The 24569-nt window shown below is 41.0% G+C and overlaps 1 protein-coding gene across 15 annotated transcripts in view; it reads left to right on the top strand.

Moving 5' to 3' along the window:
* Window positions 1–24569, top strand: part of LOC101404335 (protocadherin gamma-C3) — a 145117-nt gene that overhangs the window by 97954 nt on the left and 22594 nt on the right. The window contains exon 1 of one of the 15 annotated variants that reach the window (XM_014795108.2): window positions 12075–16167. The exons of the other annotated variants lie outside the window; for them this stretch is intronic. Within the exon in view, the coding sequence (XP_014650594.1) occupies window positions 13738–16167 (2430 nt within the window). The 5' untranslated portion in view covers window positions 12075–13737. Of the gene's footprint in view, window positions 1–12074; window positions 16168–24569 lie in introns of those variants that run through there. 15 annotated transcript variants of the gene reach the window in all.

Here is a 24569-nt window from a genome sequence, read left to right as displayed (position 1 = left end):
TATTACTTCTTCCTTTCAATCTGCACATCTTTTCTTCCTTTTTCTAGCCCCATTGTACTTGCTAGAGCTTCTAGTAATACGTTGAATGAGAATAGTGAGAGTGGACATCTGCTTTGTTCTTGATTTTAGGGGGAAAAATTTAGTCTTTCACTGTTAAGTATAATGTTTACTGTTGGTTTGTGTGGATACTCTTTATTGAGGAAGATCTCTATTTCTGAGGAGAGGTTTTCTGAGGGGTCTTTTTTTATATATATTGTGTGAATGGGTACTGAATTTTGTCACAAGCTTTTTCTTCATCAGTGGATATGATCATGTGATTTTTCTTCTTTAGCCTGTTGATATGGTGAATTACATTAACTAATTTTCAAATATTGAACCAGCCTTGCATCCCTGGAATAAACTCCACTTGGTGATGGTGTATAATTCTTTTTACATATTGCTGAATTCTACTTGCTAATATTTTGTTAAGGACTTTTTTATCACTATTCATGAGGGATATTGGTTTGTAGTTTGTGTGTGTGTGTGTGTGTGTGCTGTCTTTGTCTGGCTTTGATATCAGGGTAATACTTGCTTCATAAAATAAATTGGAAAGTGTTTTCTCCTCTTCTATTTTCTGGAAGAGATTGTGTGGAATTGGTGCTAATTCTTTAAAAATTTGGTAGAATTCTCCAGTGCAACCCTCTGGGCCTGGAAATGTTGGGGGAAAATTTTAAACTATTAATTCAATTTCTCTATTAGCATAGAACTATTTAAATTATCCAGTTTATATTGTGTGAGTTGTGGTAGCTTTTGTTTTTGAGAAATTGGTCCATTTCATCTAAATTGTTGAGTTTATGTGCATAAAGTTGTTGATAATATTCCCTTATATTCCTTTTAATGTCTGTGTGGTCTGTAGTGATATCCCTTGTTTCATTGTAGATATTGGTTTGCCAGTCTTGCTGGAGTTTATTGATTTATTGATTTACCAATTATTTGCTTTCAAAGAAGGAGTTTTTTGTGCTATTGATTTTCTTTATTGTTTTTCTGTTTTCAATTTTATTGATTTCTATTTTTCTTTTTAAATAGCTTTATTGAGATATAATTTACAAATCATAAACCTCACTCATTTTAAGGGTATAGTTAAATTTTTACAGTTGTGTAGCCATCCACACTGTCCAGTTTTAGAACATTTCCTTCACCCCAAAGATTTTGTTTGTACCAGTTTGCAGTCAATTCCCACTCCCACCCCCAGCCCAGGAAATCAGAGAGACTGATCTGCTTTCAGTCTGTATAGTTTTTCCTTTTCTAGAAATTTCATGTAAATATAATCATACAATACGTAGTTTTTTTGTGTATTGGCATCTTTCACTTGGCATATTTTTGAGGTCCATCCATATTGTAGCATGTATCAGCACTTCATTCCTTTTATTGTTGAATAGTATTTCATTGTATGGATATACCACATTTTGTTTCCATTCATTTATTGATGGACATTGATGGAGTTTATTCCAGTTTTTGGCTATTATGAAAAATGTTGATATGAACATTTGCTATAAGTCTTTGTATGAACATATGTTTTAATTCCTCTTGGGTATATACCTAGGAGCTCAATTTCATTGATTTCTGCTCTTGTATTTATTATTTCTTTGCTTCTGCTTGCTTTGTGTTTATTTTGCTCTTCTTTTTCTAGTTTCTTGGAGTAGGATCACAGTTTATTGATTTGAGACCTTTTATCTTTAGTGCTATACATTTCCCTCTCAGTACTGCTTTAGTTGCAACCCGTAAATTTTGATATGTTAAATTTTCCATTTCCATTCAGTTCAATATATTTTTAAATTCCCTTTGAGAGTTACTCTTTGACCCATGGATTATTTAGAACTGTGTTTTATTTCCAAGTATTTGGAGATTTTCCTGTTATCTTTCTGTTACTGATTTTTGGTTTAACTCCAGGATAATCAAAGCATATATTCTATGTGCTTTCCATTCTTTAAATTTGTTGAGCTTTGTTTTCTGACCCTGGATATGATCAGAATGTTCCATGGGTAATTGAAAAGAATATGTATTCTGTTGTTGGGTGGTATGTTCTCTAAGTGTCAATTAGTTAATGATGCTGTTCTTCTGTATCCTTGTTAGTAATTCTATCAATTGTTGAAAAGGAGTTTTATCCATTATTGTTCACTTTTTCTACATCCTTGTTAGTAGTTCTGTCAATTGTCGTCAAATTGTTGAAGTCTCTAACTATAATGGTGGATTTGTCTGTTTTCCCTTTCAATTAATTCAGTTTAGCTTCATATATTTTGAAGTTTTGTTGTTTGGTACATACACATTTAAGATGGCTATGTCTTCCTGGTAGGTTGACCCTTTTATCGTTATATAACGTCCCTGATAATTTCTTTGGATAAATAGACGTTTCATATTGTTAAATCTTCTTGATATTTGATAAATTGACCTTTTTGTCATTTTGAAATGTCTCTATCTCTGCTAATATGTCTTATCTTAAGGCCGACTTTTTTCTGATATTAATATAGCCACTCCAGCTTTCTTATAATTAGTATCTGCATGGTACATCTTTTTCCATTCTTTACCTACCAAATGCATTTTCTATAGACAGAATAGATGTAGTTGGGTCTTGCTTTTTTATCCATCTCTGACTTTTAATTGCAATGTTCATACCACTTACATTTAATATAATACTGATATGATTATGTCTACCATCTTGCTCTTTGGTTTTTTTCTTATCCCATCAGTTGTTTATTGCTTCTTGCATCTTTTCCTGCCTTCTTTTAGATTGAGTATTGTTCAGTATTCCATTTTGTTTCTGATATTAGTTTATTATTTATAATATGTACCTTTAACTTACCATAAATAGAATATAATTCTAATAATATTATACAATTTAACATATAATGTAAGTACTCTTTAATAATATACTTACATTTCCCTCCTCTGGTTTTTTGAGCTATTTTTGTCACACATTTTACTTCTGCATATATTTTAAGCCCCACAATATGTTATTATTTTTGCTTTAAATAATTTAAATTATTTCTTAAAGAAATTAAAAAGTGAGAAGAAAAGTCTTTAATATGTAATCCACATTTTTATCATTTGTGTCACTAATTTCTTTACATGGATCCAAGTTTCCATCTGATGTAATTTTCCTTCAGATTAAAGAACTTCCTTTAATGTTTCTTGCAGTATAGATCTGCTGGTTGCAAATTTTCTCAGTTTTTGTTTGTCTAAAAAAAGTCTTTATTTCACCTTCATTTTTGAAAGATACTTTTGCTGGTTATAGAATTCTAGGCTAACAACTTTTTTTCTTTCAGCACTTTAAAGATATTGTTCTTCTCTCTCCTGCCTTGCATTGTTTCTGGTGAGAAGTCTACAATCTTTCTTATCTTTGTTCCCTGTATTTAATCTTTCTTCTCTTCTGACTGCTTCTAAATTTTTCTCTTTATCAATGGTTTTCAGAAATTTGATTATGATGCTTTGGTGTGTTTTTCTTTATGTTTATCATACTTGTGGTTCATTGAAATTTTTGATTCTGTAGGTCTATAATTTTCTTTAAGTTTTGGAATTTTTAGTCTATATTTATTCACATATTATTTATCACACACACACACAATTATGGAACTCCAATTTCACTTATGTTAGACCACTTGGTATTGCTGAAGCTCTGTTCATTTTTTTTCTCAATCTGTTTCCTCTGTGTGTTTCAGTTTGGATAGTTTCCATTGTTATGTCTTCAAGTTAGGTGATCTTTTCTTTTTTTTTTTTTTTAATTAGTAGATGAGATTTTTTTATTTTATGTGGGAATTTTTACATAGGAATTTTATAAGGTCCAAAGTCCCTGTAATAGTGTCTTATGGAAACCTTTACATTTAAACTGTTTCTTTACATTAAAATCTGTTTTAATTTATGGAAGTTTCTAAAATGTGCTAAGCATGTTTTAATGGAAATAGTATTAGATTCATTGGATCATCCTGGCTCTGCTACTTGATGTATTTTGGGCAAATCATTTAATAGGCCTCAATTTCTTCAACTGTCTAAGGGTGGAATTAGATTATCTCTAAGATCTTGAACATTTCTAGCCCTTAAGTTCTTCAGTTTTAAGTGGAATTTGGTTGTAATGTCTAAACCAAATGAGAATATGGGCTTTTTATTAGCCCTTAAAATAAGTCATGTGTGAGGAGTTATATTTATGCTATAAATGCTTATCGTGTCATCTGTAGAGTTTTCCTGTAAACACACATAGGTTAAATCTGCCACATTCTGATTATGTGGGTAAGTTAAGATAAAATTATCCTAAGTTAGCAATTTACGTGAAATTTTGTCAATACAAAAACGTAGCAGTTAAACTCTGGATGTAGTAGTATATTATTTCAAAGGAATAAAACTGTTAGCTCGAATAGAAAAAGTTTATATAAAATTACAAAATTGAATTTCAAAATATTAAATAAATTTTTAGTTTTATAGCAAAATAAATTGTAGACTCGATTTTACAACGTTTATGGGTGAGACCATAGCGATGGTCTGGGAAATGACTCCAACAACTGTGATATACCACATTACAACTGCTAGTCTTTCCAACACAACTCAGGTTTAAGTGTCATTGGAAAAGCCTTTTGTTGATATTTGTAGAGAAAAATACTATGAGCTAGTTTTGCTTATCTGGGCCAAACCAGTGGGTAAGGAAGAGGCTTTTGTTTCCTGTTGGTATTTTTTTTTTATTGCAGTAACATTGGTTTATAACATTGTATAAATTTCAGGTGTACATCATTATACTTCTATTTCTGCATAGATTACATCATGTTCACCACCCAAATACCAATCACAATCCATCACCACACACATGTGCCCAATTATCCCTTTCGCCCTCACCCTCCCCCCTTCCTCTCTGGTAACCACCAATCCAATCTCTGTCTCTATGTGTTTGTTTATTGTTGTTATTATCTACTACTTAATGAAGGAAATCATACGGTATTTGACCTTCTCGCTCTGACTTATTTCGTTTTGCATAATACCCGAAATGTCCATCCATGTTGTCACAAATGGCTGGATTTCATTGTTTCTTATGGCTGAGTAGTATTCCAGTGTGTATATATACCACATCCTCTTTATCCATTCGTCCCTTGATGGGCACTTAGGTTGCTTCCAAGTCTTGGCTATTGTGAATAATGCTGCAATGAACACAGGGGTGCATGTATCTTTATGCAATGGTGTTTTCAAGTTCTTTGGATAAATACCCAGCAGTGGAATAGCTGGATCATATGGTAGTTCTATCCTTGATTTTTTGAGGAATCTCCATACTGTTTTCCATAGTGGCTGCACCAGTTTGCACTCCCACCTGCAGTGTATGAGAGTTCCCTTCTCTCCACATCCTCTCCAACGCATGTTGTTTCCCATCTTGTTAATTATAGCCATTCTGACGGGCGTGAGGTGATATCTCATTGTAGTTTTGATTTGCATTTCCCTGATAGTTAATGATTTTGAACATCTTTTCATGTGTCTGTTGGCCATCTGTATATCTTCTTTGGAGAAATGTCTGTTCAGGTCTTTTGCCCATTTTTTAATTGGGTTTTTAGTTTTTTTGTTGTTGAGATGCATGAGTTCTTTATATATTTTGGAAATTAAGCCCTTATCAGATGTATGGTTTGCAAATATCTTCTCCCAATTGTTAGGTTGTCTTTTCGTTTTGTTGATGGTTTCCTAGGTGATCTTTTCTTCATTAGTATCTAGTCTGATGCGAATCCCATCTAGTTAAGTTGTCATTTCATATATTATATCTTTCACCTCTGGAAGTTCCATTTCATTCTTTCATTTCTCTCCCTTTCTCTCATTATCTTCATGCTTTCCTTTAAATTCTTGAGAACATTTACAATAGCTATTTTAACTCCTTGTCTGCTAATTTCATCACCTCTGTCATTTCTAGTGATGATTTTCTTCCTGGTTTTGGATCACAACTTGCTGCTAATTTGCATGTCTAGTAATGCTTTTATTGGATGGCAGACATTGTAAATGCTACCTTGTTGAGTGTTTGGATTTTGTTGTCTTTCTTTAAGAAGTACAGATGGTCTCTAACTTATGATGGTTTGAATTATGATTTTTCAAATTTACAATGGTGTGAAAGTGATATGCATTCAGTAGAAACTGTACTTTGAATTTTGATCTTTTCCTGGGCTAGCAATATGTGGTACAGTACTCTCTTATGATGCTGGGCAGTGGCAGTGAGCCACAGCTCCCAGTCAGCCATATGATCACAAGGGTAAACAACCAATACACTTATAACCATTCTGTACCCATACAACTATTCTGTTTTTTCACTTTCAGTACAGTATTCAATAAATTACATGAGATATTCAACACTTTATTATAAAATAGGTTTCTGTTAGATGATTTTGCCCAATTGTAGGCTAATGTAATGTTCCAAGCACATTTAAGATAAGCTAGGCTAAGCTATGATGTTCAGTAGGTTAGGTGTATTAAATGCATTTTCGACTTAATGATATTTTCAACTTACCATGGGTTTATTGGGACATAACCTCATCATAAGTCAAGGAAGATCTGTATTGAAGTTTGTTTTGGAAGTCAATTAAGTTATTTGCAGATCAGGTTGATCTTTTCAAGGCTTATTTTTTTAAGCTTTGTTAGGGCAGATCTATAGAAGCCTTTGCCTTGTGCTAGTTTAGCCCTACTACTAAGTTGTGACCTTTTTTTTTTTTTTTTTTTTTTGCTCTGAGTGTTCAGTGGGGACTCTGATTCTAGCTGAATGGAATTCAAATATTTCCTATCCCTGTGTGAGCTCCGGGAATTCTTCAGCTAATACCTCCCTTGACAGTTACTCTTTGCCCAGCTTCAGAAGAGTGTCAGTCTATGCACACTTAGATTATTATCCAGCCAAAGTCTCAGAAAGTCTCAGTAGATCTTTATCCAGATTTCTGGAGTTCTTTGTGTAGCTCCATTCTCTCTAATATTCCATTCCACAAATTCTAGCTGCTTTAGTCTCTCCAAATTCTAATTTCTACCCCTCAACTCAGCAAGGCCATTGTGTTCCCCTTTCCTGCCCCATGGTCTGAAAATTGCCTCCAGGCAAAATACTAGAGATCCTAGAACTCACCTTATTTGCTTTCCTTCTCTTGGTCTTGCTCTCCTTTTGAGCCAATGTGTAAAGGCATTTTCCACATATTTTCATCAATTTTCTAGTTGTTTATAGTGGTATGGCTAGTTCCACATAGGGAAAAGCAAAAGTTTTCACTTTGCTTTTTGCACTAACAATATACCCTGGAAATCTTCTATATCAATTTATAGAGATCTTTGTGGGTTTTTTTTAATATCGCTTCATAAAACTTCACTGTATGTGTACATATCGTAGTCTATTCAACCAATCTATAGTTTATCATTTAGGTAGTTTCCAATCATTTTTGCAATTACAAATAATGCTGTAATGAATAACCTGGTGCATATGTATTTTAATAATTTTTGATGTGTATATTCAGGGCAAATTCCTAAAAGTGTGATTGCTAGGCCATAGGGTATGCATATGTAGTTTTGTTAGATATAATTATTTCCCTCCATATAGACCATTTTGCATTCCTACCAATAGATGAGAATGTTTACTTTCCCATAGCCTCATCTCCAGAGTATGTTGTCAATCTTTTAAATTTTTACCAATCTGGGCCGGCCCCGTGGCTTAGCAGTTAAATGCGTGCGCTCCGATGCTGGCAGCCCGGGTTCGGATCCCAGGCTCGCCCCGACGCACCGCTTCTCTGGCCATGCTGAGGCCGCGTCCCACATACAGCAACTAGAAGGATGTGCAACTATGACATACAACTATCTACTGGGGTTTTGGGGGAAAAATAAATAAATAAATAAAATTAAATTTTTACCAATCTGATCAGTAAAAACAATCTCAAAATAGTGTTGATTAGAATTTTCTCTCATTATGATTGAAGTTAAATATCTTTTCATAGTTTGAGAGCTAGTTTATCTCTTTTTAAAAATTGTCTATTTGTGTCTTGTCTTCATTTTTCTATTAGATTTTTTGAGTGTTTTGTCCTAAAATTTAAAAAAGTTATTTATACATTTAGAGATATTAGCCTTTTGTCCAAGATATAAGTTGTAAATATTTTCTTCCAGTGTGTCATTTGCCTTTCAACTTTGCTTATAGTATTTTTTTTTGCAATGCAACCATTTTTCTCCTTTATTTTTATGTAATCAAATGAGTCAGTTTTGTATTGCATTTAGGTTTTGAGTTACAGTTAGAAAGCCTTGCTCCACACTCGGGTTATAGAAAAATTCATCAGTTTTCTTCTAGTACTTGTATGGTTTTTTGGTTTTTACATTTAGATATCTGATCTATATGGACTTTATTCTCGTGTGTGCTGAGGTATGGAACTAATTTTATCTTTTTTTCTATGTGGCTCTCCAGTTGTCCCAATACCATTTATTAAACTTCATCTTTGTCCCAGTGATTTGAGGTAGCATCTTTATCATGTACTAAACTTCTGTATTGCCAAAAGATTTTTATGATCAGAAGGCCACACTTCTTTTCACTCAGTGTTACCATCATATGTTGAAGTGAATTACTTCATTTAGAAAAAATAAACAACTCAGCCATATAAGATTACCCATTTGGTGAGAATGGATAATAATTTAGATAAAATAATAACAGCATGCTGGAGAAAAGTTGAACAAATTCTGTTTCTCTAAGGAGAATTTAGGTCTTTGGGGAGATTTTCATGTGGACAAATTTAGTAATTTTTTTGCAGGTAGTTTCCTGGCATATTTAAGCTTTGTGATACAATAAACAGTAAGAGAGTACTAATGTGATTAAGACTAGAAGAGAATAGCACTCAAATGGAAGAAGAGGTAAACATCTTTTTTTCCCTTAAACTTTTGACCCCTAAAATCACTGGTTGTAGTTCCAAAATATTTTGATGAGATAATTTCTTCTTGTTCTAAGGGTAGATAGAATGGAGGTCTTATAAAACTTATTCTTAAGATTCATAGATCATCTTTTCAAATCAAAGTATACCAAACATTTTTTAGTATAAATAAACTTCAGGGAAACTTCAGATAAAAATTAAGGCTAAAACATTCAGCTTCTTCACTGAATCCTTGAATCTCCCGCCTGTCTAAATTGTGATACATGTTTGAATGATTTATTGGTTATCTGTTTTTACACCATTTCTCCTCAAGTGATCCCTTAATTTGACCTTAGGATGTTTCTCAAATAGGTAAATTAGATTGAATTGAAAGATTACTAGATGATATTTAGGATTTTAAGAGGATAACACATATACGTTTTTCCTTGAATGCAGTAATGTAATGGTGTCATGAGTAGGCTTTTCTGATATTACTGACCCTCTGGGAATAAATAATATTAGGTAATATTTATGGAGAGCTTCCTCTGTGCCAGGCAAAGCCGCCGTCATGGGCATGTGACCTGTGCAGTCACACCGGCCCCCATTCTTAGAAGGGCCCTGCATTTGGATTAATGCTCTGCTGTCACCATCTTGAAATTCTTAATAATTTTTAAACAAGGAGCCCCCTATGTTCATTTTGCATTGTCCCCACAAATTATGTAGCCAGTCCTAGTACCAAGCATTATGTTTATCAAGGAGAGTATATAATTTAATTTATATTTTTGAAAGATCCCTCAAGTTTCTGCATGTGAAATGGAGTTTAAGGAGAGCCAGAAAGGAAATAAAAAGACCAGAGAGGAAGCTATGACAGTATTTAAGGTGGCTTTGACTCGTGTGGTGGCAGTAAAGAGGGAAAGTAATTGAAAGATTCAGAATATATTTTGGAGGTAGTAAGCATTGGCATGAACTGGTAATGAACCGAATGTAGGGATGTAGAAAAAGATGTTAAGAATGACTTGGAAATTTTTGACTGGACTAGAAGTGCCCCTTATTAGATGAGGAAGGTTGGAAAAACAACAGATTTGAGGGTGTAATTAAGAGTTGGGTTTGATATTACACTAAGTGAAAGAAGCCAGATACAAAAGGCTATATATTTTATAATTCAATTTTTATGAAATTTCAAAAAGGCAAAACAACCTAGAGAGTAGACCAGTAGTTGCCTGAGGCTGGGGGTAGGAGCAAGGATTGAGTACAGACAGGCATGGGGGAACTTTTGGGGGGTGATGGGAGTATTCTAAAACTGGATTGTGGTGTTGGTTGCATAACTGTATAAATTTACTAAAAATCATTGACTGTCTAGGTGAACTCTATGGTAAGTATAAAGCTGTGAAAAGATTAAAATAAGAGATTGAGATGCCTGTGGTTATGTCAACGATTACTATTATTATTCCTATTTTACACATAAAGAAAATAAAAGAGAAGTTAAAAATGAAAGCTTCATGGTTACATAGCTAGTAAATGTAATATCCGCTATTGGAACTTGAGTCTTTTAGACACTAGGCCTCTCACTCTTGACCACTATAATATATTTACTTTCTATTTTAAAATTATATTTGCTGCATCTCATTGATCAGAAGTTCTCTTGAAATTATAAAACAGAGAAAAGAAGATAGAGACTAGAAAATTGTATTGATGCTGTACACCGGTGCTTCTATTTCCCCTGGATATGGGTGACACGGGAAGTTATGCCATCTGTGTTTTTTCTCCAGTGTGAGTTGTGTTACCACACCTTACTTGGCTCTTTGGCAAACTGTGTTTTCTCTCTCAAATCATTAGGTTAAGAACTAGTTTCATTAGGTCCACTGGTAGCTTGAAAGAGTTACTGTATCTTCCAAAAATGCTTACCTCTAGGGAAAATGGATGCACACAAATGAATATATATAGTCTTTAGTGCATTTTATGCTTACTATGCCATCAGCATGACGACTGCTGTATTAAGAAGTGTTAAATACAGGAAGATGTTGGTCAAAGGGTACAAACTTTCAGTTATAAGATGAATAAGTTCTGGGACTCTGATGTACAGCATGGTGACTATAGTTAACAGTACTGTAGTGTATACTTGAAATTTGCTAAGACAGTAGATCTTAAATGTTCTCACCACAAAAAAAAAAAAGTTGGTGAAGTGATGGATGTCTTAAGTATATTGTGGTAATCGTTTCACAATATATACATATATTAAATCATCACATTGTACACCTTAAATTTATACAATTTTATTTGTCAAGTATACTTCAATAAAGCTGGGAGGAAAAAAAGCATTAAGTGCCTACTGTACTAGACTCCGAGATTACAAGTCATCATCAAAACAGGCACGGTCTCTGCCCTCCTGCAGCTTTTTTTTAGGGGGAGAGACAGATACTATGCTTAAGCAAAAATGTAATTATAAAATTTTAAATAGTGCTGGGTTCAACAAAGGAAAATATAAGGTGCCCTGAGAGAGCATAACAAGGATCCTGGTTTTAACTGGGCCCTAATGGAAGACTCCTATTAGGAAGTAACATTTAAATTGAGACCAGAAAGATTTGTAGAAATTAGCAAGGCAAAGGGAGGGAAGGGAAAGAAGCCTTCCTAGGAGAGGAGCAGCCTGCATGAAGGCCCTGAGGCACAAAAGATCTTGGCTGATGACCACACTGAACGCAGTATAAATGGAATATCGAGTGAGGGAGAAGGCATGAGAACTTGGATACTATGCAAAGGAGTTAGAATTTTATTTCAAAAGCAGTAAGATGTTACTGAGGAGTTTTGAGCTGGAGAATCATATGATCAAATTAAAATTTTAAGATCCCTCTGGCTACTGTGGACAGTGGATCCAAGAGGGTTCTGCTGGCTTATGAAGAGGCCTTAGGAAAACTATGGGCTCTATTACTAATGGGAAAACTACTTCAACTTCTAAAAGCTAGTTTTCAAAAACCAGGTTGTCAATTAAGTGATGGTAAATGGAGAAAAAATGATTGATAAATCAGTATATCTCTGAATAACCCACTGGATCAATGCTTCTCAAATTTTAATGTACATTCAGATCACCAGGTATTTTGTTAAAATGCAAATTCTGGTTCGGTAGGTCTGGATTGGCGTGTTTCTGCATTTCTAATAAGTTCCCAGGTGCTACCTATGCCATTGGTGCTTGGCTCATACTTTGAGTAACAAGTAACTGGGCTATATTCTATTCTCTAAATTCTACATATATTCTATAGAATGTATTCTATCTTCTAATACCTATCAGCCTTCTTGGTGGTCTGGCCAATTGTTAAACTTGAGTATTTTTAAACGGGGGGTTTTAAGAGATGAATTAAAGTATTGAGGACATGGGAAGACAGACCAAATATGGCTTTTCATCTTTTCAATAAATATCCTATATATACTTACTTCCTATCTTCCTAACTAACCTAGCTGCCTACCTCCTTGCCGCAAGATTCAGTTACACTTCAGAAAGGACTATACGCAATCAAATTGATGCCCAAGACAAATACACAGAAATAGTATGAGGCTCTAAAATTTTATATCTAGTATCTAATGGTGTGATTTGCATAATTAACTGAGGCTTACTCTGTGCCAGGTCTTTGACCTGCCTTATTCATTTAGTAGGATAGGAACCCAGGAACCCTCAGAGGGTAGTTTCTTGTCCAAGGATGTACAACTCAGCTCTGACTTATTTCATAGCAGACTCTCTTATTCGTTATCCTAATCAATGCTGTTTTGTTTGGTGACTACAATCCTAAATGCAGAAAACTCAAGGCTCTTTATTCTATGGCTAAAGGCTTTGTATTTCTGCCATATCTCAATCATTTTATAAAGGTCCCAGGTGGTAAATAGGCCTGTTTTGTTTTTTCTTTTTCTTTTCCTTTCTTTTGTGGAGGGAGGAAGGGGGATGTTATCCCCCTTATTAGCGATGCAACTTCTCTTTGTGGCATATGAATCCAAGATCTTGGGAAATGATTGATTAAATAAAAGGAAACAGATGAGATTATGCTTTATGATTTGAGATCATGCTCTCTGGGAAAGACAGGGTAGGAAAATTTAACATTGCCCCTGGTTCTTAAGCAATGAGAGCTAAAAACAACATCCAGTTGTAAAAGAAACATGAATTGTATTTTTAATTTCATAAAACAGAATTAAACCAAAGAGCTCCTGTTGATTTTCACTACTGATGAAGTGATAGGGAATTCTACATCCTCATTTGGTAAGGGATAAAACTGAAATTATTAACATCTCCACAGAAATGCTAAATGCCTCCTTATAAGTAGAGCCCGGCTAGGTAGGTTTTACCCAGTCCTCCAACAAATCAAGGATGTTAGTGTTTCTCGAGACAACGTCGTGTCGTTTTCAGTTTGGTCTGATCCCCTTTCTTGCGATTGAAGAAAGCCATTCAAGTGTTTAATAGACCTTGGCTTGGCTTGAAGACTCGCAGAACCGTCAGCTTCTATCGCCCTGCTTTCCAGGCTTTCCAGGCTAAGGTGGGTTTCCGATCTAGGGATACTGCCAAGGCGCTTCGGCCGGCCTTAAACTCTGGAAGGAAGCCAAAGGAAAGTGAAGTTCCTGGCGCTAGCGCTTGTCCCGCTCAGAGAGCCCGGCGCTAGCGCATTCTTCGTGCAGTTATTGGCTGGGACTCTGCGTGCCGCTGTCGGCCAATGAAGACGCTGGAGATCTGGCCCCGGCCCGTCCCCTCTCGGCGCCCCGGGATGAGGCAGAGACCGAACAGCCGGCGAGCAAATCAACGGCATCCAGAAAGCCATGTCCGACTCGGCGCCCAGCGCCCAAGCGCTAACCCGCTGAAAGTTTCTCAGCGAAAAAGCCGGGACGATCTGGACCCCGCTACGAGAAACTGCGTTTGAGTGAGATGGTCCCAGAGGCCTGGAGGAGCGGACTGGTAAGCACCGGGAGAGTGGTGGGAGTTTTGCTTCTGCTTAGTGCCTTGCACAAGGCTGCCGCCGTCATTCGCTATGAGATCCTGGAGGAAAGAGAGAAGGGTTCCACGGTGGGCAACGTGGTCACGGACCTTGGCTTGGACCTCGGAAGCCTGTCAGCCCGCAGGCTCCGGGTGGTGTCCGGAGCTAGCCGAAGATTCTTTGAGGTGAACCGGGAGACCGGAGAGATGTTCGTGAACGACCGTCTGGATCGAGAGGAGCTTTGTGGGACACTGCCCTCCTGCACGGTAACTCTGGAGTTGGTAGTGGAGAGCCCGCTAGAGCTGTTCAGCGCGGAAGTGGTGATCCAGGATATCAACGACAACAATCCCGCTTTCCCTACCCGGGAAATGAAATTGGAGATTAGCGAGGCCGTGGCGCCGGGCACGCGCTTTCCGCTCGAGAGCGCGCACGATCCGGATGTGGGAAGCAACTCTTTACAAACCTACGAGCTGAGCCGAAACGAGTACTTTGCGCTTCGCGTGCAGACGCGGGAGGACAGCACCAAGTACGCGGAGCTGGTGCTGGAGCGCGCCCTGGACCGGGAGCGAGAGCCAAGTCTCCAGTTGGTGCTGGCGGCGCTGGACGGAGGAACCCCGGCTCGCTCCGCCAGGCTTCCTATTCGCATCACTGTGCTGGACGCGAATGACAATGCGCCCGCCTTCAACCAGTCCTTGTACCGGGCGCGCGTCCTGGAGGATGCACCCCCCGGCACTCGCGTGGTGCAAGTCCGCGCAATGGATCTGGATGAAGGCCCCAACGGTGAAATCATTTATTCCTTCGGTAGCCACAACCGCGCCGGGGTGCGGGAACTATTCTCCTTAGACCTTGTAACCGGAGTGCTGACGATCAAGGGTCGACTGGATTTCGAAGACACGAAACTCCACGAGATTTATATACAGGCCAAAGACAAGGGCGCCAATCCCGAAGGAGCACATTGCAAAGTTTTGGTAGAGGTTGTGGACGTGAATGACAATGCCCCAGAGATCACAGTCACCTCCGTGTACAGCCCAGTCCCCGAGGATGCCCCTCTAGGAACTGTCATCGCTTTGCTCAGTGTGACCGATCTGGATGCTGGGGAGAACGGGCTGGTGACTTGCGAGGTTCCACCAGGTCTCCCCTTCAGCCTTACTTCTTCTCTCAAGAATTACTTTACTTTGAAAACCAGCGCAGCCCTGGATCGGGAGACTGTGCCAGAATACAACCTCAGCATCACGGCTCGAGACTCGGGAGCCCCTTCCCTCTCAGCCCTAACGACAGTGCGGGTGCAAGTGTCCGACATCAACGACAACCCTCCGCAGTCTTCCCAATCTTCCTATGACGTTTACGTTGAGGAAAATAATCTCCCCGGGGTTCCAATACTAAATCTAAGTGTCTGGGATCCCGACGCCCCGCAGAATGCTCGCCTTGCCTTCTTTCTCTTGGAGCAAGGAGCTGAAACCGGGCTAGTGGGTCGCTACTTCACGATAAATCGTGACAGTGGCGTCGTGTCGTCCTTAGTGCCCCTGGACTATGAGGATCGGCGGGAGTTCGAATTAACAGCTCATATCAGCGATGGGGGCACTCCGGTCTTGACCACCAACATCAGTGTAAACATATTTGTCACTGATCGCAATGACAACGCCCCCCAGGTCCTATATCCCCGGCCTGGCGGGAGCTCGGTGGAGATGCTGCCTCGAGGTACGGCTGCTGGCCACGTGGTCACGCGGGTCGTAGGCTGGGACCCAGATGCGGGGCACAACGCCTGGCTCTCCTACAGCCTCTTGGGAGCCCCCAACCAGAGCCTTTTTGCCGTGGGGCTTCACACGGGTCAAGTCAGCACTGCCCGCCCAGTCCAGGACACAGATTCGCCCAGGCAGACTCTCACGGTCTTGATCAAAGACAATGGGGAGCCTTCGCTGTCCACCACCGCGACCCTGACTGTTTCAGTAACCGAGGAAACTCCTGAAGCCCGGGCCGAGTTCCCCTCCGGCCGTGCCCCTCTCGAGCAAAATAAAAATCTCACCTTTTATCTACTTCTCTCTCTAATCCTGGTCTCGGTGGGGTTCGCAGTCACAGTATTGGGAGTGATCATATTCAAAGTTTACAAGTGGAAACAGTCCAGAGACCTGTACCGAGCTCCTGTGAGCTCCTTGTACCGAACACCAGGGCCCTCTCTGCACGCAGACGCTGTGCGGGGCGGCCTGATGTCGCCGCACCTGTACCACCAGGTGTACCTCACCACTGACTCGCGCCGCAGCGACCCGCTGCTGAAGAAACCTGGTGCCGCCAGCCCACTGGCCAGCCGCCAGAACACGCTGCGGAGCTGCGATCCGGTGTTCTATAGGCAAGTGTTGGGTGCAGAGAGCTCCCCTCCCGGACAGGTAAGGGTTAGCAAGTCATCCCATAATGATATTAATGCTTTTTGATTCCTGCACCATGTTCTGGGAGGTATGAGCCGTTTTTTAGTGATGAAAATGTTTCTCTAATGATGCATCTACATTGTCACCTGGCCCTTCCTAGAACAAACATTGTGCCTTTGTGAGGGAGAAGGCCCGGCTAGAGTGTGGTTTGTAGTTCCACACAGTGTGGAGTTAATTGACTCATCTGTGGATGCAATTCACACCCTCAGCAGTCGCCATCACAACTAACCAATCTTGCTAAAGGGCCTTTAAGCTTAAGATCCTAGCACTCAGAGCTTAGCTTGGTGTCATTTGCATTGGGAACAAACTGCTGGATACCTCTAACCAGTGGCAGCCGCTAGGAATATAAAAACTGCCTCATTTGTCCATCTTGCAAACGATTGCTACATCTGCATTAAAACTAATGGTTTGCTGATAATTTTCCTTTGCCTACACAAATCCTGTACCTCATTCTCAGATGATTTTCTATGAAAGAAATAAAATTTTAGGTGTCCTTTAAATTTTATTTCAAGCACACTACTGGGAATGATGTGCACACTACTTACAAAATATTTTTATAACAGTAATGCATGTGTATTATAGAAAATTTTTTAAATGCATAAAAGTATAAAGAAAAAATTAAAACTATAATCCCCAAATCCAAAGATAACCACCATTAATTATAAAAGTAATCACTTATTTTGAAAATAAATTCAGACAATCTAAAAAGAACATAAAATACAAAATGAAAGTTCTTTTGTACCCCCAGTTTTATTCCCTATCCTTCCAGCATTATTTTTCTTAGGTATACACTAATGTGAAATGTAGGTAAATTCATATCTTGAGAAAGGTAAAGCTTTCACTCATTCAGGATGGTGTGCAAGTGACTGCAATGCCTTTGTCTTGGAGTGAAACTTACAAACACTTCCAATTATGGGAGAACCATCGTTATTTTGTTATTAATAAGTGTATTATTGCTACCAACCCTTAGATTCGACAGTTAGACAAATGAGGCTCCACCACTTACCAACTCTTTGGCCAAATTAGTCTCCTTTCTAAGCCCATTTCTCAGATGCAAAAAGGGAATGAAAAATGTTTTATAAGATTAGTGCATGATATAATGTATGCACAGTGCCTGGTGTATCATAAGTGTTAAATTCTTACTATTATTATTTTTATTAGTCTTTACCCACCCCAAATCTTAAATACACCTTGGAAATGAGCAAATCTGGAGACACCAAAGATGACAAAGTAGAGGCATTATATGGAAAGGCTAAGGAAGGATGAAAGCCAGAGAGAAGCAGCTGCTGCTCTCTGGTCAGACTGGAAAACAACTGGCATTTTCTCTAGACCAATGCTCTCAAACTTGGTTACACACTAGAATTACCTGGGGACCTTTTAGAAATTCTGAAGCCCAGGCCACATACCAGACCAATTAGAGCATAATCTCTGGGGGTGGGACACAGGCATCAGTATTTTTTGAAGGTCCCCAAGTGATTCCAATGTGCAGACAAGTTTGAAAACCACTGCCCTAGAACCTACCAGTCTAACAATTAGCATATTTATGAAGTAAAGTATTATTCTGGTGTTCACAGAACCAGGAGCCAGCATTATTGGGCCAGGCTGAACTTAAAAAAATTCTGTGATGTTATTTCCCAACCTTAAAACATTACATAGAATAGATCTAGAAGAGCATTGTAGGGGAGACATAAGATAATATTTCAATCATTTAAAGAGAAAATCTTCCTAAACTACTAGCACTTGGGCAGCTGTTCTTTAAAAATCTAGAGCTGGGCAATGGGTATGGGATTTCTTTAGAGGGGGAGTGACAACAACTTTCTATAATTAGATTGTGGTGATGGTTGCATCATTTTAGTATATACTAATATACTAAAAACGATTGAATTGTATACTTTATTTTTTTTTTAAAGATTTTATTTATTTATTTTTCCCCCCAAAGCCCCAGTAGATAGTTGTATGTCATAGCTGCACATCCTTCTAGTTGCTGTATGTGGGACTCGGCCTCAGGATGGACGGAGAAGTGGTGCCTCGGTGCGCACCTGGGATCCGAACCCGGGCCACCAGCATCGGAGCGCGCGCACTTAACCACCAAGCCACGGGGCCGGCCCTACTTTATTTTTTTTAATAATTTTATTTATTTATTTTTCCCCCAAAGCCCCAGTAGATAGTTGTATGTCATAGCTGCACATCCTTCTAGTTGCTGTATGTGGGACGCGGCCTCAGCATGGCGGGAGAAGCGGTGTGTCAGTGCGCGTCCGGGATCCGAACCCGGGCTGCCAGCAGGGGAGCGCGCGCACCTAACCACTAAGCCACGGGGCCGGCCCCTGAATTGTATACTTTAAATGGATGAATTGTATGGTGTGTAATTTACATCTCAGTAAAGCTGTTTAAAAAATCTAGAGATGGGAGAATCACCTTCCTGGCATAAAAAGGTCAAGTCAAGGATATGTAAGATTAAGGCTTTATGATGCTCCAATTCTAGAAATACAGACTGTGCCTGTTTGTTTTGGTGTGAACTTACAAATATAAGGAATTGAGACCTATAGGATGTCTAATTCCTGGCATTAGTAAAGGGCAAGTTTATGGTTATAGGGATAACAAACGGGTAGAAAGAGCATTTAAGATGTTACAGAAAGTGGCTTTGTTTCTTTCCAGACAGATCAGGGGTTGAGTGGGGTGGTTCTAGTACTGCACAGACTAGTTGTTTAGCTTTAGACAAGCCTCTTAACCTCTTTGAACTCCAGTTTCCTCATCTATAAAATAAAGATAATACCTCCTTTCAAAATTGTCGTGAGAGTGAAAAGTAATGCATATAAAGTGTTTGTACTCAATATAAAGTACTCTTATAAAGTACAAGTATTCAGTAAATATTTGTTGAACTAATAAATAATAATATCAATAATTCATCATTTATTGGGCATCCCTATGTGCCAGACATTTTAAAAGATGAAAAGACACAGTCCCTGCCATTATGGTACACAAAGTACCATAGGAGACAGACATGCAAAAAAAAATGATAATGGAGATTTGCATAATACAAGAAGCAATGGGAGCAAAGGGAACGAAACACCTAAGCCAGCCTGGGGAAATCAGGAAGACTTCATAGAGGTGGTGATGCTTAAGCTGAGAACTAAAGGTTGAGTAGTAGTTTGTCAAATAGTAAAGCGGAAAGGGGGGCAGGGAGGGGCCCTTGGAGGAAATTCCATGCAGAGGGATAAGGATAGTTCATTATTGCTGAACCTTAAAGTATGTTTGTAAAACAGACAGTCTTTGCAAGACAGAAAGCGAAGCCAGTAGGCAGGAATTAGATCTTGAGTTTAGGCCAGGCCAAGGACTTTTTATTTTATTGTGTACAGATGATAGTCATTGCAGAATTTTGAACTGACATACATATGATGTTATCAGGGTTTTTTTGTTTGTTTTAGAGAGATTATTCTGGCAGCCATAAGTGAAATGGATTGGGGATATTGGGACTGGAGACAAAGAGAACAGTTGAAGACTATTACAATATTTGAGGAGAAGATTGATAAATGCTTGAACCACCACAGTGGCAGTATAGATGGAGGGAGATGACTATAGGAAAATCATCAGGACTTGTTGATTACATGATATAGGGCATCAGGAGAGGAATGAGTCAAGGATGGCCCTTCTCGCCCCTCCCTCATTCTGACTGAGGCAGCCCGGTGGATGATGGTGTCATTCACTGAGATAGTGAATCCTGGCATAAGAACACAGAAAGCCACATCCCTCCCCTTGAGACCAGAATATTGGTTGCTGGCCTCACCACAGTCAAAAAGATATTCCTAAAGATGAAGGGTTTGGAAAAAATCTGGGGAACATAAGAACCCCAAGTTTTGCCACTGGTTTTGGCAGCCAGTGGTAATCTAGGTGAGGATTCAGATGAGCTAAGAAATCTCATGTCCAGAACAGGCTGGATTTTCCTCTTTGCATTCCGGTGTGTTTGCCACTTGGATTAGAGTTTGCTGTGTTTCTGCGTTTGTGCAAGGTGGTATCCAGGCTCCTGGGAAGATCTGGATCGGGGTGAGGGTGGAGTGAGATCAAGTCTTCAGCTCCAAGAGGTTCCCTGGGGCTAAGTGAAAAGCTTGCTCTTTTGAAACAGTCTCTGTTGGTAATTAACAACATATCAAGCATACCATGGTGTCAAATAAAGGGGATTTGTCGGCACAATGCTGTTGGTAGCTGATCTCAATCATTCAAGGAAGCTATTAAATCTGTGAACATTAGCATTCTGCCAGGTAATGAGATCTAGTCTTTAGCGCCTCCCAGACACACTGATTCTTTCCTGATTTGGAACATCTCCCTCTCCTGGCTTCCTCTACCTTGCTTCATCTCCTTCCATACTGTCCTTGAAATCAGTGAATGATAATTTAGTATATCACTAGCAAGTGTCTGAATAAGAGGGGTTTGGTTTCTGCTGCACCTCCTGTTACACCAAAAATGTGTACTGCATAAATTTAATTGTCTACATTAATGGGTAAGCCTTATCTGCAAAGAGATGGATACATTTCAGAACAATCTGCAGAGGGGCAGAGTTTTGAGTATATGGCAATGCTTCTAATTAGCTGTTACTCTAATACAATCAGACTGAGACAGAAGCTACTCATTTAGAATATTGCTGAATGACAACACTGGCTTGAACAAAGTGACCAGTGTCAAATGGCTACTGGCTCTCTGGGCTGCAGGTTGCTAGGGCTCTGGCTGTCGCTGTTTTCCCCGCCGAAAAGGGGCAGGGGAAGTTGGTGTATTAGGGAAAAAGAAAAAATCTACATATATGTTGTCTGCCTCTCTGTAGAGGTACTAACCCATGGAAACAAATGCTGTTAGGCAGGAGGAAGGTGAAAAAATAGGTGGGTTTCTTGTTTTTTTGATGTGTGTGTGTGTTTTTTCCTCCAATGCTGCGACACATTAACCCTGCTGCTATTGGGATGTTCTCTGCTCAGCCTATTGGCTGAGCCCAGGAGCCACTGTCTGCCAATCGGGTGGTGGAAGGCAGACAAATCTACCCCGCCACCAGCAAAAAACGGCGCGTAACCCTTGCAGCGCCAGCCCAGCCGCGCCAGAGCTGGCGCGGGGAAAGGGAGATAGGTGTTTCCAGCTGCTGTGGCCGTTTGGGGCGGGTCGGCTTCTTCCACTTCTCAGGACCAGGTAGAGAACTAGCAGGCGGCAGCAATGCTCCGCAAGGTGAGAGGCTGGGTAGAAATCTGCAGGGGGGCTACCCTTTTGTTCCTCTTTTGCCACCTGGGTTACGTTTTTGGGCAGATCCGCTACCCGGTCCCAGAGGAGTCACAGGAAGGGACTTTTGTAGGGAATGTCGCCCAAGATTTCCTGCTGGATACAGAGAGTCTGTCAGCTCGCAGGCTGCAGGTCGCTGGAGAGGTGAACCAAAGACACTTCCGCGTGGATTTGGACAGCGGAGCCCTGCTCATCAAGAGTCCAATCGATCGAGAGGCACTGTGTGGGCTCAGTGCCAGCTGCATCGTCCCCCTGGAGTTTGTAACCGAAGGGCCTTTGGAAATGTACCGAGCAGAGGTAGAAATCGTAGATGTGAATGATCACGCCCCCCGATTTCCTCGGCAGCAGCTAGACTTGGAAATTGGAGAGGCAGCTCCTCCAGGACAGCGTTTCCCCTTGGAAAAGGCTCAGGATGCAGATGTGGGGAGCAACTCCATCAGCAGCTATAGACTAAGCTCCAATGAACACTTTGCACTGGATGTCAAGAAGCGCAGCGATGGCAGCCTGGTCCCAGAGCTGCTCCTGGAAAAGCCTTTGGATCGGGAGAAGCAATCAGATTACCGCCTGGTGCTGACTGCCATGGATGGAGGGAACCCCCCGAGGTCTGGCACGGCAGAACTCCGAGTATCAGTGCTGGATGTGAACGACAACGCCCCAGCCTTCCAGCAATCCAGCTACAGGATTAGTGTGTTGGAGAGCGCGCCGGCCGGCATGCTGCTTATCCAGCTCAATGCCTCTGACCCGGACCTGGGTCCCAGTGGTAATGTCACTTTTTCTTTCAGTGGTCACACCCCTGATCATGTGAGAAACCTCTTTAGCCTGCACCCCACTACTGGAAAGCTTACGCTTCAGGGGCCCCTAGACTTTGAGAGTGAGAATTACTATGAATTTGATGTTCGGGCTCGTGATGGAGGCTCTCCAGCTATGGAGCAACATTGCAGCCTTCGGGTGGATCTCCTGGATGTAAATGACAATGCCCCCCACATCACGGTGACCTCGGAGCTTGGGACTCTCCCAGAGAGTGCAGAACCTGGCACCGTGGTGGCGCTCATCAGTGTGCAGGACCCTGACTCAGGGTCAAATGGAGATGTGAGCCTCCGTATTCCTGACCACTTGCCATTTGCCCTCAAGTCTGCCTTCAGGAACCAGTTCTCCCTGGTGACTGCTGGGCCCTTGGACCGAGAGGTCAAATCCAGCTATGACATCATGGTCACTGCTTCTGATGCTGGGAACCCTCCTCTGAGTACCCAGAGGACTATTTTCCTCAATATTTCAGATGTGAATGATAACCCACCCTCTTTCTTCCAGAGGTCACATGAGGTGTTTGTTCCTGAGAACAATCGCCCAGGGGACCTGCTTTGCTCCCTTGCAGCTTCAGATCCAGACTCTGGTTTGAATGCGCTTATCTCCTACTCTCTCCTAGAGCCCAGAAACCGAGATGTGTCAGCTTCCTCCTTCATCTCTCTGAACCCGCAGACAGGAGCTGTTCATGCTACTCGATCCTTTGACTATGAGCAAACACAGACGCTGCAGTTTGAGGTGCAAGCCCGGGATCGGGGCAACCCGCCCCTTAGTAGCACTGTGACAGTTCGTCTATTCGTGCTGGACCTCAACGACAATGCCCCAGCTGTGCTCCGCCCTAGGGCCCGGCCTGGTTCCTTATGTCCCCAAGCACTGCCTCCATCAGTTGGTGCTGGCCACCTAGTCACAAAGGTGACCGCTGTGGACTTGGATTCAGGTTACAACGCTTGGGTTTCATATCAGCTCCTGGAGGCCCCAGATCCCAGCCTGTTTGCAGTCTCTCGCTATGCTGGGGAGGTGCGGACGGCTGTTCCCATCCCAGCTGATCTCCCGCCACAGAAGCTGGTCATTGTGGTAAAGGATAGTGGTAGCCCACCACTCTCTACCTCCGTTACTCTTCTAGTGTCCTTGGAGGAAGACACTCATCCAGTTGTCCCTGATCTTCGAGAATCTTCAGCTCCAAGGGAAGGAGAATCCCGCCTGACCCTCTACTTGGCTGTATCACTAGTGGCGATTTGCTTTGTCTCCTTTGGCTCATTCGTGGCACTACTCTCTAAGTGTCTGCGTGGGGCTGCCTGTGGAGTGACCTGCTTTCCTGCTGGCACCTGTGCCTGTCTCACCCGATCTCGAAGGAGGGAGGGGCTTCCTCCTTCCAATGGGATCCTCCGAATCCAGCTAGGGTCAGATGATCCTATCAAGTTTGTTGATGTGGGTGGCCACTCTCATGGCTGTACACCCTTGGCTTCTGCACCCACTCGGAGCGATAGCTTCATGATGGTGAAGTCACCCAGTGCACCTATGGCAGGGGAGCCTGTTCGCCCAAGCTGCCCACCCTCTGATCTTCTCTATGGGCTGGAGGTGAGACCTTTACAGGCTCAGCCAATGCTTGAGGGTTATTCTGATCCAGGCATATGGCTGGGCCATGTCCCAGAGAGTATTGGCCTCTCTTTAAGAGCCCATAGTGATGTCACCATTTTTGTGAGTGGTAACTATATGGTAGATGCTGTGCTTTAGAAGTATTTTGTGAGTTAACTGGGGAGTTGTCACAGATTAGTACTTGGGGATGGGTTATGCCCTTATCTGAGAGTAAGAAATGAAAGTAAGTGATCAAGGGCCAGAGTATTGTGGAAGCATGCTGGCAGAATGTGGGAGCACACAAGGCTATAGTGCACAAGGGTAGGATGCACCAGGCAGTCACCTAAACCCAGGTGGCTCTTTCTCTGCTCTTCCTGAATGAGGGGGCCAGGTTCTGGACTACCTTAACTCTAAGTTACCATTTCCCAGTGGATTGAGGGGAACTAATGTCTTTGCCCCGCAGAATCAAGTACTCCCCAATCCATTGTAAAGGCAACTCTGCTTGAAACACAGCAGAGAGCACAAAGAGGAGAGAGCCAAGGGAGTGGAGAGGCATCAAGGTGGAAGCAGAGATCTTTAGTCCAGGTCTTTAGGACTCTCAGTCAAGTCCCCACTGGGATTTGAGCTAGACGCAGTAGATTGAGGGCAGGGGAGTATTACCTCTTTGGGAAAAAAAGCACTAAGTGAAATCACTTAATGTTAGAAAACTGGTTTACAGCCGAAGAATTCATAGA

The sequence above is a fragment of the Ceratotherium simum genome, chromosome 4, assembly GCF_057802395.1.
Source record: "Ceratotherium simum simum isolate JZ-2026a chromosome 4, ASM5780239v1, whole genome shotgun sequence".
NCBI classification, from domain to species: Eukaryota; Metazoa; Chordata; class Mammalia; order Perissodactyla; family Rhinocerotidae; genus Ceratotherium; species Ceratotherium simum.
The sequence above is the reverse complement of the archived record's forward strand: the minus strand, read 5'-3'. Positions and strand labels throughout refer to the sequence as shown.